This window comes from Oryza glaberrima, chromosome 5 (assembly GCF_000147395.1).
Source record: "Oryza glaberrima chromosome 5, OglaRS2, whole genome shotgun sequence".
NCBI classification, from domain to species: Eukaryota; Viridiplantae; Streptophyta; class Magnoliopsida; order Poales; family Poaceae; genus Oryza; species Oryza glaberrima.
Genome location: NC_068330.1, coordinates 2,602,788 through 2,622,383, shown reverse-complemented (window position 1 = coordinate 2,622,383; position 19,596 = coordinate 2,602,788). Strand labels below are relative to the sequence as shown.

General features: G+C 46.0%; 4 protein-coding genes and 1 pseudogene across 4 annotated transcripts; all 5 read right to left on the bottom strand.

The window, feature by feature from the left end:
- Positions 1 to 2,117: 2,117 nt before the first annotated feature.
- Positions 2,118 to 3,527, bottom strand: LOC127774421 (E3 ubiquitin-protein ligase SINA-like 10). Its single transcript, XM_052300664.1, has one exon. The coding sequence runs from the start codon at positions 3,461 to 3,463 to the stop codon at positions 2,258 to 2,260; it is 1,206 nt and encodes a 401-aa protein (XP_052156624.1). The 5' UTR covers positions 3,464 to 3,527; the 3' UTR covers positions 2,118 to 2,257.
- A 2,663-nt stretch (positions 3,528 to 6,190) lies between these two features.
- LOC127773373 (E3 ubiquitin-protein ligase SINA-like 3) lies at positions 6,191 to 7,019 on the bottom strand (annotated as a pseudogene).
- Positions 7,020 to 9,342: 2,323 nt separating this feature from the next.
- LOC127773371 (putative E3 ubiquitin-protein ligase SINA-like 6) lies at positions 9,343 to 10,359 on the bottom strand. The gene is made up of 2 exons (XM_052299439.1): positions 10,333 to 10,359; positions 9,343 to 10,230 (listed from the first exon to the last, which is right to left on the bottom strand). The coding sequence occupies exons 1-2, from the start codon at positions 10,357 to 10,359 to the stop codon at positions 9,343 to 9,345; spliced, it is 915 nt and encodes a 304-aa protein (XP_052155399.1).
- Positions 10,360 to 11,662: 1,303 nt separating this feature from the next.
- Positions 11,663 to 12,793, bottom strand: LOC127773370 (putative E3 ubiquitin-protein ligase SINA-like 9). The gene has a single exon (XM_052299438.1). The coding sequence runs from the start codon at positions 12,791 to 12,793 to the stop codon at positions 11,663 to 11,665; it is 1,131 nt and encodes a 376-aa protein (XP_052155398.1).
- Positions 12,794 to 15,136: 2,343 nt separating this feature from the next.
- Positions 15,137 to 18,219, bottom strand: LOC127772594 (beta-glucuronosyltransferase GlcAT14A-like). The gene is made up of 5 exons (XM_052298535.1): positions 17,488 to 18,219; positions 16,461 to 16,536; positions 16,272 to 16,387; positions 15,682 to 16,195; positions 15,137 to 15,568 (listed from the first exon to the last, which is right to left on the bottom strand). Exons 1-5 carry the CDS (start codon positions 18,056 to 18,058, stop codon positions 15,565 to 15,567), a joined length of 1,281 nt encoding a protein of 426 aa, XP_052154495.1. The 5' UTR covers positions 18,059 to 18,219; the 3' UTR covers positions 15,137 to 15,564.
- Between the last annotated feature and the right edge of the window lie 1,377 nt (positions 18,220 to 19,596).

Genomic DNA, 19,596 nt, shown 5'->3' with positions numbered 1-19,596 from the left:
TTTTATAATAGTAGAGATTTGTTAAAATATTTAAAAAACGATTTTTGGTTTTAAAGTTTTACAGATCTAGTACACTCTAACGTGCTCTGGACAAGCTTTTTTAAACATCTTTAAAAGTATGACATGACACACATCATCCGTTGACACATGCTAACTGTCATTTTGCAGGCAGCTGAACAGTTCAAACTTCCAAGGAAGAATCTTGCCGGCTACCGCCGTCGCCGCCAATGACGACACGAGCAAACCTAGTGCAAGCATCCACTACGAGGTACCACAGGGTGACACTTAGGATGAAGAGCTACAAAGACATTTTCTCCACAGTGCAAGTACCGCTAGTGGGACCCACATATACTACTTTACCAAATCCCCTCATCAGAGCAGCATCCTCCCTCCTCACATCACGCCCTCACCTCCTCCAACTCCACCAGCCCTCCCCTTGCCCCTCCGCCGGCGCCGGCTCAACGACAAAAATAATATATTATAGGAGTGGTCTATTATTAATATGCATGGTTCCTACATCGATGCTTGAACGCTGCTTAATTCACATAACTTTTTTTTTTGGCATATATTGCATGTAGAAATAGAGGATCCACCGAACTTGCATGTATAGTTTCCTACTTAAAGGGGTAGTTTTAACAAAGAATAATGATATAGAAATAGTAGTTTGAGATGTTGTTTATGTAGAAAAAGAGACTATCCAACATTTATTTTTGGAATGCCATTATGCAAAGTTTCTATGAAGAGCTTTACAAATTTCTTCTGGTTTATATCCTCCATATAGTATTTCTCATATCATTGGGAATTAGCTCGTGGGTATTGAACCAGAAACTTATTTTTTAGGAGCATCTACTATATATTGGACTCTATAGTTTAATAGAAATGATATGGTTTTTAATAAATCGCTGTCTGTATTTTATATGCAGGTTCTTTTTAGGAAAATATACCGCTCCGGTTATGAACTCAAATATAAAGGTGTGATAATGATATCAAGCTAATAAAAACTGCATATCGACTACTTGAGCCAATGGTCATACAGCTTTTCACTAACTTTGTTAGAGGTTCACAAATATGATTCAATAATTAAGGGGTCTTTGTTTTGTGTGGGTGATTATTAGCTTGTGTTTCCTTCTGCTTTGTTGGTGTATTTTTAAGACTTGTTTTTCTTTTTTGCACTAGTTTACTCTAATTTATATAATAATTGGTTGTAACTCGTTAACCAAAGGGCAGATTTTATTCTATCATCTAAAAAATGCACCCGCAAGAATCAAGAACCCATCTTGCTCCATCGTTGAAATACATTACTAGATGAGGTGATTAACCGACACTTTGCAAAAAGAAAAAAAGAAAACAGCAAATCAACGCACATAAATCACTCTGATCTCAATGGATCGCACGCTGAGCCTGGGCAACTGCTCTAGCTAGGCGGTGAATCCGCCGCTGCCATAAGCCATCCACCAAGCACATGTTTCATGTTCTTAGCATGTTTCAAAATCAAAAGCGCAGTTTGAAACAAAAAATTGACACTGTTTCCATTTCATCACAAAACTAACATTCAACCTTGTCATCTTGCCAGCCTCTTTAAATCAGATTACACTTTTAGATAAAAAAAAATCAGATTATCCTTTGTGATTATATTGTTTTTTAGTATCAGCCATATAAAAACTTTCACTTTTAGAGGGATCTTGAATTTCCACGGCTTCTTAAAAGGATATCTTGTCTGAATTTTCAAGGCTCAACAATTTGACAGTGAAATGCCCCTGTTTATGTTCAGTCAGATCAATTGTCTGACATTCAGTTTTTAATTGTCTCCCGATAGGGTTCTTCTAATTTATTTTTTTTAGAAAAAAAACTGTTTGCATTGCTTTCTTCATAGCAATATTATTTGTAAATGTTATATCGATGAGCTTGGGTATTGTTCATTCAAAGGCTTAAGGCCTCTCTCCTCTATCAAATCATCTGCCCAGAAGGCATTTTTCACATTGTCAACTTTCTTTTGTACAAAACTTATAAAAACCAATTTTATTTCCTCAGTTTGTTTTTACTCTGGGAGAGTGTTGTTTTGTATTTCCTTCTGTATTTCCGATTTTTGTTTGTAAGCATTAATTTTTTTTTGCCACAACTCATCCTCATTATCCAAATTCAAATTCCAAATCCACATAACCAGCTGAATTCACACATGGACTCCTAATTAAACAAAATGATAATTCATGCATTAACTCCTAATTAACAAAAATCGGATGCTTGTGCCTAGTTGATCTTAATACTTGATACGCACACGGATTTGGACGCCATCCTCGTTGTCTCCTCCGACGACATGTCGCGGCACGACGAACTGGAAGCGCCGCCGGCGATCCGGCACGCCGTCGGCGAGGTCGCTGTAGCCTATGTGGAACACCGACTTCTGGTAGTGGCTGATGCACAGGCCGCCGCCGGCGTCGTCGGCGGGGCGCGAGACGTGCAGCCGGAGCTCGCACTGCATCTCGGCGGCGGGCGCGGCGTGCGGGTGGATGCAGAGCACGGAGATGGCGCGGCCGAGCGGCTCGCGCGTCATGTTCAGCATGATCAGGCGGTGGTCGCCGCCGCCGCGGTGTTCGACGCGGTGGAAGTTGAAGCCGTCGTGGAGGCGGTGCGTCTCGCCGGCCCTGACGTCGGCGACGCACGGCCAGGCGTGCGCGGCGGCGAAGTGGTCGAGGAGCGCGGCGGTGGAGCCGGCGAAGCCGCAGGACTCGCCGGGGCAGCGGCACGGCGCGTGCGGGCACGCGCGGCGGTGCGCGTCGAGGGCGTGGTACGCCGGCGTGGCGCCGCAGCCGTGCGCGGCGTGCGGGCATGCCACGCGGATGGCGTCCACCAGGCGCTCCAGCGCGTGGCAGCGCCGGTACTCGCCGCCGGCGACGGCGGCGCGGCAGACGTGGCACCTCCCCGCCGGCGCCAGCTTGTCGCGGCACGGCGCGCACACGACGTGCCCCACCTCGCACTGGAAGATGGGCGGCCTCAGCGGGAGGCAGCACACGCTGCACTCGAGCGCGTCGGCGTCCTCCACCGTCACGCCGGCGACGGCGACCACCGGGCGCGCCGACGACGCCTGCTTGGAGTGACGGAACGTCTCTACCTCCGCCTCCCCACCATGGACGCCGCCGCCGCCTCTTTCCTCTTCTTCCTCCATATCATCACCATCAGGTGATTGATCAGGCTCGTCTCCGCCATTGTCTCCTTCCTCGTCGTGGCCATCACTCTCCTCCATCGCAGCTGCAGCATCATCACCATCACCATCAGCTTCGCCATGGCTTTGTTCATCTTCCTCCTCCACTTCCTCGCCGCCATCGTCGTCTTCCTCGTGGCCATGGCTCTCGATCTCCTCGATTGCGACATAGACGCGATGCTTCTTCCTCGCCATGGTGTCACCTTCGTGATCCAACGCCGCCATGACTCGCCGCCTGGAAGAAGAGGCTATCGATCTCGCCATCCAAGTCAAGAACACACTCGTTTTTCGTAAGCTCGTATATGAGAGATGTATAAATGTGTAATGTAATCAAATCAAATTGAGCATTAGGATTTAGGAGTCGAGCAGGTGTATAAATAGAGATGCATGGCTTGGATCCTAAGCAACCGCGAAGAGATAAAAGTAGGAACTAATCATAGCATACCATAACAAACTCGATCCTATCTAATCTAATCTTAACATCCCCAACTAATCACATCCTGCCAATCTTATCTAATCTAACCATATAGGGCATGTGCAATGTTTATTAATAGTGGTCTCTTAGCATTGCTAATTAGAAATATTTGTTGACATGGACAAGAGAGAAAGAAGAGACAAGATATGGATAACACCGGCTCAACAAGGACTCTTATAGCCTTTAAGAAAACACAATTGCATGTATAGATAGCCATAAGGCTCAAGGCCCGACGGCCCGGCCCAAGCACGACATGACACGACTGGTGTTGGGCTCGTGCCAGTCCGGCTCGACAGTTAGGCCGTGCCTGGGCCGATGCCTTAGCACGATGGGCCAGCTTGGCACGACACGATCAAAGGAAAATAGTTGACGGATTCAAAATAGACTTATGTCAGGATTACGGATAAGGCATACCTTCTATCCTACGACTTATGGAATATACCAATAAGGTATACCTTTACGTATACGGATTGTCCCCGTAAATGTCGTGTGGAAACCGTTTAAATTATAGAAAATATCTCTACGAGTCAAGTGATTTCCAAAATCCTACTCGGAAGAGACAGAGTTTCTATTATACTGTACCAGGTCCGTTATCCTCAAAACCTTTCTTGGGGGTCAAGATGATCCACGGTATAAAAGGGACCCCTTGGGAGAGATTCAAGGCATCCAATTCAATCGCCAACATCCCCACCAAAGTTTACGAAGCCGGAGTACGTGGAGCCAACTCGCCGGGAGATCTCGTCAAATCCCTCGACTGCGATCTCGTCGGTATCATCTGCTTCGACTACTCTCTTTGTAATCTGTTCTCGTCATCATCAATCTCATATAAACTGGACTAGAGCTATTACTTAATAAGGGGCCTGAACCAGTATGATCCTTGTCTTTTGTCTGCTTGATGTCATACTACGTAGACTCTCGTTCCAACGTACCCTAATACTCTACTCATCCGGTTAGCGAGTATCACTTGTCGACAACTTAGTTCAGCCATATAATGCACGGTCCGAAGAGAAGAGGGATATAAAATAGACTTATTCTAGCCATATATGACAACCCAAAAAAATGAGGAGGAAAATAGACTTATTCTATGTAGAAGCACAATGGGTTGTAGTGCCTTCGCGCCAGCCCGGCACGGCCCGAGCCTTATTGGGACGTGGATGTAGCTTGTGGGTAGGCACAGCCTGGCCTAGAGTGTAGGTCGGGCTATGCAGGCCCGACTGACCTCGGGTAGGCCCAGTCGTGCCTGGGCCATGCCGGGCTGGGCGGCCCATTTGACCATCTATAGTTGCATGGGGTGTAAAAATAGAAAGAATAGTAATAAAATAATATATTTTGAGTTAATATTTAGAGCCTTTATGGTCTCTTGGATTATCTAAGAGATTATACTTATCTCTACCATTGAACATGTTCACATTGCCACTAATCAAATCCTACCATAACAATCCATTTATTTAACCATGTACTGTAACATCCAAGCAGTTAGAAAAGCGTATACTTAGACTAGAGTAGAAACCAATAAGAGTACTAAACACTAATAATAACCCTGGTGGCCGATGCCGATGTAGCTGAAATGAAGGACTTGATGGAGAGTCGTGATGGAAGTAACCATGTATAGAATAGCCGCGGTCTATATATATGGGACCACCTATACATTTGTCGACAAATTTTCTACTAAAAATTTGACAGATGTAATTATAGTACAATCATAGTGTAATTACAATGTAACTTGTATGTAATTACACTGTAACTTACATGTAACTACAGTGTAACTTGTATGTAAGTTTCACGTAATTTTGAATCGTTAGATCTATTACAAGATTTGTTCTATGGAGGAAGAAAAAAATCACATCACACACATATGTGAAAGGATTTGTTCCCACGACCTCTATTTTACTGCAATAACATGTTACCGAGAGATTATTGAAAGTTACATACAAGTTACATTATAGTTACAGTGTAATTACATGCAAGTTACGGTGTAATTATACTACGATTGTACTATAATTACATCTGACAAATATTAGGGGGAGAAATTTGATGACAAATATCTAGCAAAATCGTAATCTAAGACAGGTTGTGAGACGTGCATGGGATACCATTGCACCATGGACAATGGTGCATGAGGACACGCTAAGGATGAAGACGGTGAAGTGATTACTCATTAGGGAAGATAACACTGGAGAGTCGAAACTATCAAACCATGGAGGAAAAAATACCACACTAGGTTTTTCGAGCCCCAGAACAACTCGGTACAAACACACGTAGTAGTTTTTCGGACTAAGATTTGTTCATGTTCAATGTAGTATGTGATAATTAGAACATGAACGAATGATATAAACAGAGATCAAACTTAAACAAAAGTGGGAGACCGATCACGGGATCGATTATCAAGAACATCTCCATCAAGCTAGAATGTTGCATATATCATTTCACTTTTAAGGCACCGAGATGATGCATACATAAACACTACTCGGAAACCTTATCCTAAATAACAAAATTTCATCAAAATCACAGCAACATCAAATAATACGCACACGGATTCGGATGCCACCCTCGTCGTCGTCTCCGACGACGCACCTTGGCACGACGAACTTGAAGGTCGTCTTGTGATCGGCGAGGTCGCCGCACCCTAGGGGGAACTCGGACTTCTGGTAGTGGCGGCGGCGCAGCTGGCCACCGTCGACGCCATCGTCGCCGTTGAGCGGGACGAACAGCTCGAGCTCACATTGCATCGTCTTGGCGGCGGCGGCGGCGGCGAGGGGGTGTATGCAGAGCACGGAGATGGCGCGGCCGAGCGCCTCCCGCGTCACGTTCAGCATGACCAGGCGGTGATGGGAGGCGTCGCCGGGGCGGCGGAGATCGACGACGCGGAGGAAGTTGAGGCCATCGCGGAGGAGGACGCTGACCGCCTCGCTGGCCCAGGCGCATGGCCATCTGTGCGCGGCGGCGAAGTGGTCGACGAGCGCGGCGGTGGAGCCGACGAAGCCGCAGCGCTCGCCGGGGCAGTGGCACGGCGCGTGCGGGCACGCGCGGCGGTGCGCGTCGAGGCCGTGGGGTGGCGCAGCCGTGGGCGGCGTGCGGGCACGCGACGCGGATGGCGTCCACCAGGCGCTCCAAGGCGTGGCAGCGCCGGTAGCCTCCGCCGCCGCAGACGTGGCACCTGACCGCCGCCGCCGCCGCCAGCTTGTCGCGGCACGGCGAGCACACGACGTGCCCGTCCTCGCACTGGAAGACGGGAGGCCTCAGCGGGAGGCGGCACACGCCGCACTCGAGCGCGTCGGCGTCGGCGACCGTGACGAACGCTCGTCTCGACGACGACGGCGGCGCCTGCTCCTCGGAGGCAGCCATCTCTGCCTCCCCGACATGCACGCCGGTGCTTTCCTCTTCCTCCTCCTCAACAACAGCAGTTTCACGTTGGCTTTCTTCCTCCTCGCCGCCGCCATTGTCGTCTTCCTCCTCCTCCGACATGGCTCGCCGACTGGGGTGGGAAGAGGACGCCATCGATCTCTGCATTTTTCTCTGCAAGGTTGTTGGTTGCTTCCACTGTTTTCGCTCGGTTAGTTTGGGATCGTGCCGAATTCTCAGAGAAAAGCTGCCGTTTCATGATTTTATCGCACCACCGGGTTTTACAATTTCAAAAGTTCGCTAAATCACCGAAATTCATTTCGGTGATTTTTGGCCGAAATCATTTCAAAATTTTAAATCAATTTTAGTAAACTTTGACTAAATTCACACAAAATTAGAAAAAAAATAAATATGGGCGAGATATGTGCTTGCTGGTTGTTTTGGGGGAGGGGGATTACCGAAATTTAGGAATTTTCCTAAAATTCGTTCCGGAATTGCAATCCCTACCCAACCACCAAGCATGTGTTCTTGTCACTTTTGTGTTTGATCGAGGGTTAACTCTGTTTGGCATAACTTTATAGATGTTAGATCTGTTAGATTTAAAGTTTGTAAATCAAATAATGATGGTTTGAACTTTTGTATTTCATCTAAAATTCCAAAAAAAATGATTCATTCAAATGTCATCAACACAATCATATTCAAAATTTTTTGAGTCTAATTTTTCTTTTTGACCCTTTTTGAAAACTTATTTTATAAATAGACATCTAGAAATATTATTCTAGTAATGAACCCTTTTCGTAGAGCCAACGTCATTGGTATCATGCTACAACATAACGGCACTAATGGCATTAGCATCGTTCCCCTAGCCAATGTCCCACGTAAATCTGAAACATGGCAATTTAAAATATGTGAGTTTGGATGGCTCACAACAATTTGATGTATTCCGGAGGTAAAAAGAGAGAAGACGAATTGCATTTGATTTCTTAAAGGAAAAATAAAATAAAATGAGGTTTGAGGTCACATATTATTTTTCTATGGAATTGAAGTATAGGAATGCAATCCAAAAAATATATATGATATGCTCTAATCTTTTGTTCCAAACATGTATACGGGCAGATGAGCTCGTGGCTCCGTGGTAAATCCTAGCAGGTGACTAGCCTACCCACCCGCGTTCGATCATGGGATCGACCAGGTGTCACACTAGGGTATTAACCCCTTTTTCCTTAGGATTAGCCTTGTCTGATCTCAATGAGGTATAGGGTATACGTGTGTGCGTTTAATGGTATTGTGTGTTACCCGCATATAGGAGGCTTTAGGTCTTCAAAGTCTATTTAATGCATGTGTGAACGTGCACACGTGTGTGTGTGTGTGGATGTTGTGTGTGAAGTGAGTTCATGTGCATTCCTAGTTGTACCCTTAAAAAAACATGTGTATAGAACTTTTTTTTAAGAATTAGAATGTGCATTTCCCATATTGTCAGGGGAGGAGTTGGTAACAGCGGTTACTGAGAAACAAATAAAAACCGCAAAACAAATTGTTTAAACTTTTTTGAACTTGTTCAATATGTACCGAGCCATACCTGCCAGTAAGCCGAGTTACTGCTGTAATCGACATTTCGTAAGGAGACCAATCCTCTAAAATTGATATGAACTTCTTTAAATGCAAAGGAGCCCTAAATCATTACATGTTCTAATAAATTTGGATCGTCATTTATAGTTACAAAAGTAATTGCGCACAGGATTGCATGGAATTGGCAATATTAAGTTGAAGGATGTAGGAAAAAAAAACTTTTTTTGCAGTGGCAAGTTGGCAACCGATAACATCATAACAGTGGCGTCTAATTATTCTTTTCGGTGAGAAAATCAGTACTATTACTGATATGCACTGATGCTGTTAATCAGCAAGAGACACCAGCAGCATGCTGGATATTGATCGTTTCAGTTTTCATAACACGGATGCATTCATGCATACTTAAACAGTAGGCCCAAAATCATCAGATCACAGAACTCCTAATTAACAAGAAACAAATTTCGAATTATACCGCTAAACTATTAGGTGAGTATAAATTAAACATCTAGACCTGAAAATCAGACATCTTTCACCCTTCACTACTAATACCCAAAAATCAGAAACCGTCTCAGATTAAGTTAGAGGGTTCTTTCATACTGTATTAATTAATAGTTTAGAGTAAAAGATGTCTGGTTTCGAATCTATGGGATAATTCGTGCTCACCCAATAGTAGTTGAAGGGTATAATTCAAACTTTTTTCATAATAAAATGATCACAGCAACATTAACTGATGGTAGTATTGTACCTAGTTTTCCACCTAGTTGATGACGATAATACGGACATGGATTTGGATGCCACCTTCGTCGTCGTCTCCGACGACGCACCTTGGCACCATGAACTGGAAGCTCTGCTCGCGATCGGGCAATCCGTCGGCGAGGTCGCTGCAGCCTATGAGGAACTCCGACTTCTGGTAGTGGCTGCGGCAATGGCCCCCGTCGCCGTCGTAGCCGAACCGCGAGACGAGCAGGAACTCGCATTGCATCGCCGGCGGCGGCGGCGAAGAGACCTGATGCTCGGCGGCGGCGTGGGGTCGTATGCAGAGCACGGAGACGACGCGGCCGTACGGCTCCCGCGTCACGTTCAGCATGATGAGGTGGTCGGAGTAGGTGGCGCTGCCGCGGCGGCGGTGGTGGTGGACGCGGAGGAAGGCGAGGCCGTCGCGGAGGTGGACGCTCACCGTCTCGCCGGCGCGGACGTTGGTGGTGCACGGCCAGCTGTGCGTGGCGGCGATGTGGTCCAGGAGCGCGGCGGTCGAGCCGACTAAGCCGCAGCGCTCGCCGGGGCAGTGGCACGGCGCGTGCGGGCAGGCGCGGCGGTGCGCGTCGAGGGCGTGGTACGCCGGCGTGGCGCCGCAGCCGTGCGCGGCGTGCGGGCACGCGACGCGGATGGCGTCCACCAGGCGTTCCAGCGCGTAGCAGCGCCGGTATTCGCCGCCGGCGACGGCGACGCGGCAGACGTGGCACCTGCCCGCCGGCGCCAGCTTGTCGCGGCACGGCGAGCACACGACGTGCCCCACCTCGCACTGGAAGATGGGCGGCCTCAGCGGGAGGAAGCACACGCCGCACTCGAGCGCGTCGGCGTCCTCCACCGTCACGCCCGCCACCGCGACAACGGCGCGTGTCGACGGCGCCGCCGGCTCAGAGGGCTTCCTGGAAAACGGCCGTGGTGGTGGTGGCGGTGGCGGTGGCGGCGGCGGCGGCATGCGAACCCTCTCCGTTCTCCCTAACGCTAGCCGACGCTGACATGCCTCGCCGACCGGAGCGGTGGAGGCCATCTCTGCCGCCTTCCACCTGCAGCTGCTTCGCTGGCGAGCCTCTTCGAATTCTGTGTGTGTGTATATGCTGCTCTCCCTAGCTTAATTAATTTCTACTTCCTCCGTTTCACAATGTAAGTCATTCTAGCATTTCCATTAATATTGATGTTAATGAATCTAGATATAAGTACTGATGATGAAACTGTCAAGGAGGCCTTGCTATTTTTACTCAACTATAAAAAATATCCGTGCGTTGCAACGGGTGAAGGCTATTTTAATTTTATTATTGTTATACGGTTTAGTTAAGATGAAATTCATTGTGAGAATTTGTTTGAATATATATTTTTTATGAGCCATAATTAGCAGTCTGATAATCTCAAGTTAGCATGTAAGTTTTTTTAAAGAGATTTTTTATATGACTGCTCCCGTATTTCTAAAAGCGAACGAACTTAAAACCCGACTCAAATACATATTTGTATTGAACGGCTTTGATAATACAGATTTGTAGCACTGTTTGACCACCCATCTTATTGAAAAAATTTGTGCAAATATAAAAAATGAAACATTGTGCTTAAAGTACTTTGGATAATAAAGTAAGTCACAAATAAAATAAATAATAATTCCAATTTTTTTTAATAAGACGAATGATCAAACAATGCAAACAAAAAGTCAAAATCCATTATATTATGGGACGGAAGGAGTATAATACAGATTTTGTATTATAAAAATTGAAGATGTTTTTACCAATACTTTGGTACATCGTTCGTGTATGAGTCGATTTTTATGTTTGTTCGCTTTTGGAAATATATATCTGTATTTGATTTGGTTTTTAAGTTTGTTCGCTTTTGAAAATATAAGAGTTGTATAAAAAATTTCTTTTAAAAAACTCGCATGGTAACTTAGACGATCAGACTTCTAACCGCATCTCATGATTTTGTAAAAATATATATATACAAGCGAATTCTCACAGTGAATTTCACCTTAACTAAATCATATAACAATAACAAAATTAAAATAACCTTCACCATTGCAACGTATGGATATTTTTTTTCTAGATGTGAGGCTTCGACTCACCACTTTAGCCGGAAGACCCTAGGCGTTTTTCAAATGCAGTTAATATGAAGGATGAATCCGAAGAAGGATCAAACAGCACCATAATGTTTGAAATCTTTTGAGTTTCAGAAAACAGCACACTGACTGTTGCATACTCCCAATGTCAGGTACATAAAATAATTAAGCACTAAGCTCAATCCCATCACATGGACTCCAAGCTAGTAACAAAATGATGAAAATCACAGCAACATTAACTGATGATAGTGTAGCTCTAGTCGACGGTAATTAGGACATTGATTCGGACGCCGGTGCCACCTTCGTCGTCGTCTCCGGCGACGCATCTTGGCACGACGAACTGGAAGCACTGCTTTGCATCCGGCAATCCATCGGCGAGGTCGCTGCAACCTACGTCGAACACGGACTTCTGGTAGTGGCTGCGATAGAGGCCCCAGCTGTCGCCAAGGACGACATGGTGCGAGAGCGAGAGCTCGCACTGGATTCTGCCCGTGGCGTGCGGGTGTATGCGGAGCACGGTGATGGCGCGGCCGAGCGGCTCCCGCGTCATGTTCATCATGACCAGGTGGTGGCGCGAGGCGCCGCCGACGACGAGGAAGTTGAAGCCGTCGTGGAGGCGGACGTCGAACACCTCGCGGGCTTTGACGTTGGTGGTGCACGGCCAGTTGTGCGTGGCGGCGAAGTGGTCGAGGAGCGCGGCGGTCGAGCCGACGAAGCCGCAGCGCTCGCCGGGGCAGTGGCAAGGCCCGTGCGGGCACGCGAGGCGGTGCGCCTCGACGTCGTGGTAGGCCGGCCTGGCGGCGCAGCCGTGGGCGGCGTGCGGGCACGCGACGCGGATGGCGTCCACCAGGCGCTCCAGCGCGTAGCAGCGCCGGTACTCGCCGCCGGCGACGGCGACGCGGCAGACGTAGCACCTGCCCGCCGGCGCCAGCGTGTCGCGGCACGGCGCGCACACGACGTGGCCCACCTCGCACTGGAAGATGGGCGGCCTCAGCGGGAGGAAGCACACGCCGCACTCGAGCGCGTCGGCGTCCTCCACCGTCACGCCCGCCACCGCCGCGCGTGTCGACGGCGCCGCCGGCTCGGAGGCAGCCATGTCGCCGGCGCTTGCCTCTTCGTCCACACCATCGCCATCAGACTCCAAAGGATCTTGATAACTCTGGCTCTCCTCCTCGCCATCACCGTCAGGTTCTTCTTCTTCCTCCTCCTCCTCGCCGCCGTCGCCTTCGTCATGGCCATGGTCCTCGTCGGTGTCATCCTCCGAAGCTGAGGAATCCGGCGCGACACGGACGCGAGGCTTCTTCATGGCGTGGGCGGAGGTGTCACCTTGGTCCGACGCCGCCATGCCCATGGCTCGCCGCTTCGAGCTGGAAGAGGAGGCCGCCATGGGCAGAATCCTCGCGAGCCTCATCGCCTTCTGTCTGACGGTCAGACTTCCTGACCGGAATCCTCTCGGACACAATAATATGACGTGTCATGGAATACAGGCATTCTGTCTTTTTTTTAAGGCTCTGCCGAGATCCCACCCTAAAATTTCTCACTCTAACATATCGAATGTTTGAACACCTACATGAAGTATTAAATATAAACTAAAAAAATAATTAATTGCACAGATTACGACTAATTTACGAGACGAATCTTTTAAGCCTAATTGCTTCATGATTTGACAATATGGTGCTACAGTAAATATTTGCTAACGATGGATTAATTAGACTTAATAAATTCATCTCGCGGTTTACTGACAGATTCTATAATTAGTTTTTTTATTAGTGTCCGGACACCCCTGCGACACCCTATATAATATCCGATGTGACACGTCAAAATTTATTACACCCTAGGGCTCGGGATCTATACACCCCCTAAGAAACAAACTATAATAGAGGCGCTCGCCATGCAGGCAACTTATCTCTATTAACATACACATGCATAATCTATAAGCATTTTCGAAAGATTAGGTCGATATGTCTTAAGATTGGTGAAGACGTCATGGGTATATCTTGTTATTGACGGTTACATCGCATACCATCGAAAAATAATCAACAGTAAAGCCGAGCATTAGTATTAAATTTAGTAGTTGACTTCAGATGGGTTGGTTCCATCGCTATATATTCTGAACTGGAGTACTATGAAAAAATAGTGTGAGTATTCAAAATAAAATACATTTTGCCTCAAAATTATTATATCGTTCTATAATTTGTTTGTTACATGTAGCTACAAAATTGATGGTGAACCGAATGGTTTGTATACAAAACCTCAAAATTTCTAAACTATTTTAAAATCACAGCTGCCCTCCTTCCCCTTAAAAAAAACCGGTCCCTCCCTTTTAAAATACGCTCCAATTTTTTTATTAAAGAAAAAAAAGACATCATGGAAAACCAGCCTTGAAAAAATTGGATCATATTTCTATCTCCGATTCCATTGCAAAACACAGACAAGTAAAAGCTCTCTTGCTTTAAAAGCACGGCCATCCTCATTTCCTTCCCTCATTAAATTTTATGGCCCAACAGAACAACTAATCGAGAAAAAATTTTGAACCACGTTCCCGAACCCAGTTCTAGGTAGAAAATATTGGACCCCATTCCCCGTATCCCATTACAACATAAGAGCAAGTTTAATAGTATAGCCCACTACTAGCTCCAATTCATCTATAGTCAATCTAATAGTCAATTTATACAATAATGCTTACTATACTACTAGCATATGGTCCCACCTGTCATACACACATTGTGTCTTGGAATCCATGCTGTAGTTGGCTATAGATCTGTAGCCCGCTGCTTTTCTCTCTTATCTTTTATCTCATTAAAATATATTTGTAGCTGGCTAATAGTATACTATTGTATCTGCTCTAAGTGCATATGAGTAGGTATAGCAAATTTTAACCTTCATGGGTATTAGGGCAAGTTTTATAATAGAGGTGATGATCACCTCCAATTTTATCCAAATCATCCATCCATAAAATTAAAACTAACTTATATAAATGCATTGCATTTATAGTATACTAGTCCCAATACATTTGCCACCAATCAACCATTCTCATTTTCTTTTGTTCTTGAAATTTGTGTGGAGGTTGCCCCTTACATGAGGGGTAACTCCTCCTCCTCTCTCTCTCTCTCTCTCTCTCATCCACATCATCATTTAAGCATATATGGCACTTTGAAGTTTGTGCTTAAAACTTTAGATCAGATACAATAGCAGACTATAAGCCAGCTATAAACAAATATCGAGAAGATAAAAAGAGAAGAGAGAAGAGCCGCGGACTACAGATTTATAGTTAGCTGCAGCACAGACTGCAAGACGCAATGTGCGCATGACAGGTGAGACTAGGTATCAATAGTGTAGTATATGTTCATGTGTGACTATTATATATATCGGCTATTAAATTGTCAATAGATGATTTGGAGCTAGTAGTTGGCTATACTATTAAACTTTTGCTCTTGTAGTACTTGCCCTTAAGAAGGGCAAAATGATTTGGTTGCTTTCTTTTTTCTTGGGGGGGGGGGGGGGGGGGGTTCAGGGTAGGTAGTTTAGTGACAAAAAACACTTTTATTTTTTAAAAAATTCTAAAATACAGATTTATGAGTATTAGGTTGTTGTATTTTGGATAAAATTTAAACTTTATAAATTATTGTATGTTGGGACAGAGGGAGTGGCATGTTTTTATCTTCTTTCATGGCCTCTCTTTCATCAAGATGAACAATATAGTGAAGTCAAACAAGACCAGCGAGATGGGTTTATAATATAATGTGCAAAATCAATCTTTTCATAGGCATCATAAAGTTTGTAAATAGTATTAGTAAACATAGCATCAAAGACAATCAGATCAACAAGATCCCGTGTCTTATCTTTCTTTTTTCTCTTCGATGCTGCAATTCTATCAATATGTAAGAGCAGCGCACAATTTTTTTCAGCAGATGAGCTAAAGGACAGAACCATTTTAACTCATATAAAAATACTATACAGGTTAATTGCACTGTTTATAACTATAAGCTTCGGTTACTGCTTGCTCTCAGCTCTGCCTTCAGTGTCATTGAGGAGTCAGAAATGAACTTGCTGAAAGTGAAATTCTTGAGCCAAGATTATGATAGTGACCACAAAAATGTTCAGAAAGATTACCCCAGCACTCCATAAGACCACAGCTATATATCTGTGCACATCTTTTCAGCTGCAGTTTGTTCATTTCAGATCAATGAAAAAACACTGCTTATTCTGTAGAATGGAGAGACTTTCAGTAGAGAAATGGAAAAGGCTCAGAGTTCTCAACCATGGGATCATTACCTCCTGCATGATTTGCTGCCAAATTCTCCTTCTTCTAAAGCCCGATTTATATATTGACGGAGCTTGATGCCTTGAGGTCCAGGCCTGACGATGTTCACATCACTCCACTGGGAACATGGGTCGCTGAACCAGCTCTTCCTGCCTGAGCACCAGGCACCAGGAACAGGCCCATGACCCCAACGCCCAAGTACGTTACCGTCAATCTTATCCAGCAACGACTCGTTCTCACGAAAACGCCTTGCAAAAGGTGCCCCGCTATCCACCATCTTGTCATAATGTGTCATGTCCAGGAAAACAGGTTCTGTCTGAGGTGGATTGTCCCACGCTTTGTACCTCAGGTCATTGTTCACAGTGAAATTTCGGAATTCAAGTGAGTTGCATATGACTGAGTGGAAGTATCCTTCCTGAGGTAGCATAATGTTGTTGAAGTACATCAGAAGAATCCGAGGAAGATTCTCCCAACCAAGAATGCAGTACTCTATAAACTGCCGGTTCAGAATAACCCATGGAGAACCTATCAAGGAAACATAGATCATGGGTGAGCAAACTATCCCACGAACCAAAACAAAAGCACAGACAGCAGGAAATGCCTGTGAAGAACTTAAAAGCATCAGGTGTTGGCCGTTTCTCTGAAGCTCGGAAAAAGTTGGTCCTCCCAGCCAAGTAAATTCCTGCATCCACTATCATCGATTGAACCTTCTCTGACCTGAAGTAAAAAAAAAAATTCAAAACTAGTACTATTAGAATAAAGAATTCTTTCTAATTCAGATAATCCATACTCTTTCTGTCCAATGTCACTGGTGTGATCAACGAAGTTAAACTGTCTTGAAACATTTGATAAGACATAAATCAAGTCTGCAATAGGACAAAAGGTATAAGAATGCCATGATCAGAACAAACTTGCATAAAAGTATGTCCACTTGCTTAAAAATGAGAGTAAAAGGAACACATGCTTGTAATACAGCTGTGAAATGTTCTTGATAAGTCGTGAGCTGTGAAGAGTTTCACAGATCAATCTTTCTGTCTTTTGAGCAGACAAGGAAGAATTTCAAATCCTCAAATGCCAAAAGAAATGGATGGCAAATCCTGACTTGTTTCATGAATGGATGTGGTATTATTGAAGAGTACACGACTATGAATTCAGAACCCCCATATTATAAAGGTAAATGCATACATATATTAACATGATTTCCAAACCATCCTCATGGCTCTAACTACTCATACGTATTCCTGTTAGTCGCTCAGTGATACCCTATCGTTTTTCTTTTTCACAAAACTAGTTCCGGCATGTGCATTATCTATTTCACTTTAGAGACAAGAAAAGTTCAAAACAAACTGATGAGAGGGGCCAGAATTTACTTCTAACATGCAATTTTACTTGGAATGCATAAACATATGAAGCTCTACCTACTACCTTGGCAACTGGCAACAAATAACCAAATGACACAAGATCTGCGTGAGTAAAGGCACTAGGACCTAAGCAAAATATCCGCTGTTGCCTGTTTGTTTAAAATTCGGTTGATGTTAATCTATACAAATAAAGACAATTGGACACTCCATTTGATTGTGGTTAATCTATACAAATGTAGCTGGTAAAAGTAGCTTTTAATTTTTACCATAGATACATAGATGAAATTAAAGTGGCCAATTCTGATCAAAATGAAACAAGGCAATGCAAATCAAATGCAGCATTTGGTGAATTGATACTGGACAGAAATGAGACTTGAATACATATGATCCATATAAATAGAGACGAGAAATTCTGAGAAAGAAAAAAAAACTGAAGATATTTTTGGATGACCATACCGTCCTGGGTGACGACGGGGTAATCGGCGGCGTTGAGGGTGATGAACCAATCCCAATCGGGGTGGAGGCGGAGGAGCACGGCGGCTGCGCGGAGCGTGCCGGCGAGGCTGGAGGAGCCGACGGGCGTCCCGGCGGTAGGCGCGCCCACGACGGCGACGTTCCGGAACGCACCCACGGCGGGGGTGGCGGCGGCGACCCAGGCGGCGAGGTCACGGCGCTCGGAGTCGGAGGCGTCGGCGGAGAGGTGGAGCACGTAGCGGTTGCGCGGGTGGTACACCGCGAGGAGGAGCCTGAGGAGGCGCGCGCCGTCGCCGCGGGCACCCACGAGGAGGTACGCGAGGCAAGGCGGCGCGCCGTGGCCGCAGCGCAGGTCGTCGGCGAGGGACGGGGCGGCGGCGGCGGGGCCCGGGAGGCGGAGGCGCGGCGGGGAGGAGGAGAAGAGGAGGAGGAGGAGGGAGAGGAGGAAGAAGACAGACACCATCGCGAAGAACAGGATCCACCTCCACCTCTCGCCGCCGCCGCCGCCGATGCCGCTGGCCCCTCCCCCACCGCCTCTCACGCCCATGCCCATCGAGGAGGAGGAGGAGACGAAGAGGGAGGCGACGGCGGCGTCAGGTTACGCATACAGATGGAGAGAGGGGAATGGCGGGGGCGGCGGCGGTGGGTGGTCTCGCCGGCGGTGAGGTGAGGCGGTGGCCGGAGGAGGCGGGGGGATCGCGTGGCGCATTTGTCTCCGCGTGCGTGTGAGTGGGAGTGGTTGTCGGGTGGTGGGCCCTGGGATGGGAGGTGGGCCCTAGGATGGGCTCGCTGTTTGTGGCCCATTTCTTGGCCCAACTTAATTCCGGAAGAGCCCAACTACTACTCCATGACTGCAATGTTCGGGACTGTTGGTAAAACGGGTGATTATTAGCACATGATTAATTAAGTATCATTATAAAAATAAAAATAGATTAATATATGATTTTTTTAAAAAAATAACTTTGCTTTAGAAAATTTATAAATAATATATCGTTCAGTAGTTCAGAAAACGGCACATAAAAAATAAGTAAACGGGTGATTATTAGCACATGATTAATTAAGTATCACTATAAAAAATAAAAATAGATTAATATATGATTTTTTTTAAAAAAATAACTTTACTTTAGAAAATTTATAAATAATATATCGTTTAGTAGTTCGGAAAACTGCACATGAAAAATAAGTAGAGGTTAGGAACATATACTCTATAACTTCTTAGGTTGGGTTCTTTTAAACATTTTTCCAACTTCTTCCATATTTTTCACACGCATATTTTTCAAAATGATAAATAGTGTGTTTTTTAAAAAAATATAAAGAAAAGTTGCTTTAAAAAAATTATATTAAAGCCCGAGGCAGAGATGGCCGCCGGCGAGCAGCAGCCGCACAAAAAGGGAAGCGGGAGACGAGAAAGTGGGTGATTCTCACCGTGCTCACAACCGGCGAGGGACGGTGGTGGTCCGACAATGTTTTTGCGAGTGGGAAGAGACAAACGGGCTTCCCCTTGACCTTGTGCGATGAACGGGATCCCGGTGTGAACATGCGTCACGAACCCGATAGCTGAGCTGCGTGTCACACCCCAAAGTTCTTTCCCATGCCTAAATTGAAGTTATAAATGGTCTCAAGAAAATACTTGTGTAAATCAAGAGAAAACCTTAATAAAGTAATACAAATAATAATCGAATCTGGCATGTGGAATTTTTCTTGAGTTCTACATGTCGAAATTCACTAACAGGATTTTTAGTGGAATTTTCAGAGCCCTAGAAATAATTTTAACCAATTAAAATTGAGCATGCAATATTTTAATTCCAGGGAAAATTATTTTCTTCCTTTTTCTTTTTCTTTTTCCCCTTTTTCTTTTCGAGTGGGCCGCCGGCCCATTCTCTCCATTTTCTCCCCTCCTCCCCGCTGGGCCGGCCTCAGGCCGAGGCCCAGCCAGGCCGCCCCGCCCCCCTCCTCTCCCGGGGTCGCCGACAGGTGGGGCCCACCTGTCGGGTCCTCCCCCAACCTCCCGCCGCCCGCGCCGATCACCACCCCCGAAACCGCCGGCGCCGCGCCCCACCTCCCCCGTTTTCCCCGCGCCCACGCCGCGTC

Coding starts and splice junctions, on each gene's coding strand:
- LOC127774421 (XM_052300664.1), bottom strand. CDS start 3,463: ATGGCGAGATCGATAGCCTCTTCTTCCAGGCGGCGAGTCATGGCGGCG.
- LOC127773371 (XM_052299439.1), bottom strand. CDS start 10,359: ATGGCCTCCACCGCTCCGGTCGGCGAG. Junction 10,231..10,332: donor CCACCGCTCCGGTCGGCGAG/GCATGTCAGCGT, acceptor TTTTCCAGGAAG/CCCTCTGAGCCGGCGGCGCC.
- LOC127773370 (XM_052299438.1), bottom strand. CDS start 12,793: ATGGCGGCCTCCTCTTCCAGCTCGAAGCGGCGAGCCATGGGCATGGCG.
- LOC127772594 (XM_052298535.1), bottom strand. CDS start 18,058: ATGGGCATGGGCGTGAGAGGCGGTGGGGGAGGGGCCAGCGGCATCGGC. Junction 16,388..16,460: donor AGTGACATTGGACAGAAAGA/GTATGGATTATC, acceptor TTTTTACTTCAG/GTCAGAGAAGGTTCAATCGA. Junction 16,196..16,271: donor TGCTTTTAAGTTCTTCACAG/GCATTTCCTGCT, acceptor TTTCCTTGATAG/GTTCTCCATGGGTTATTCTG.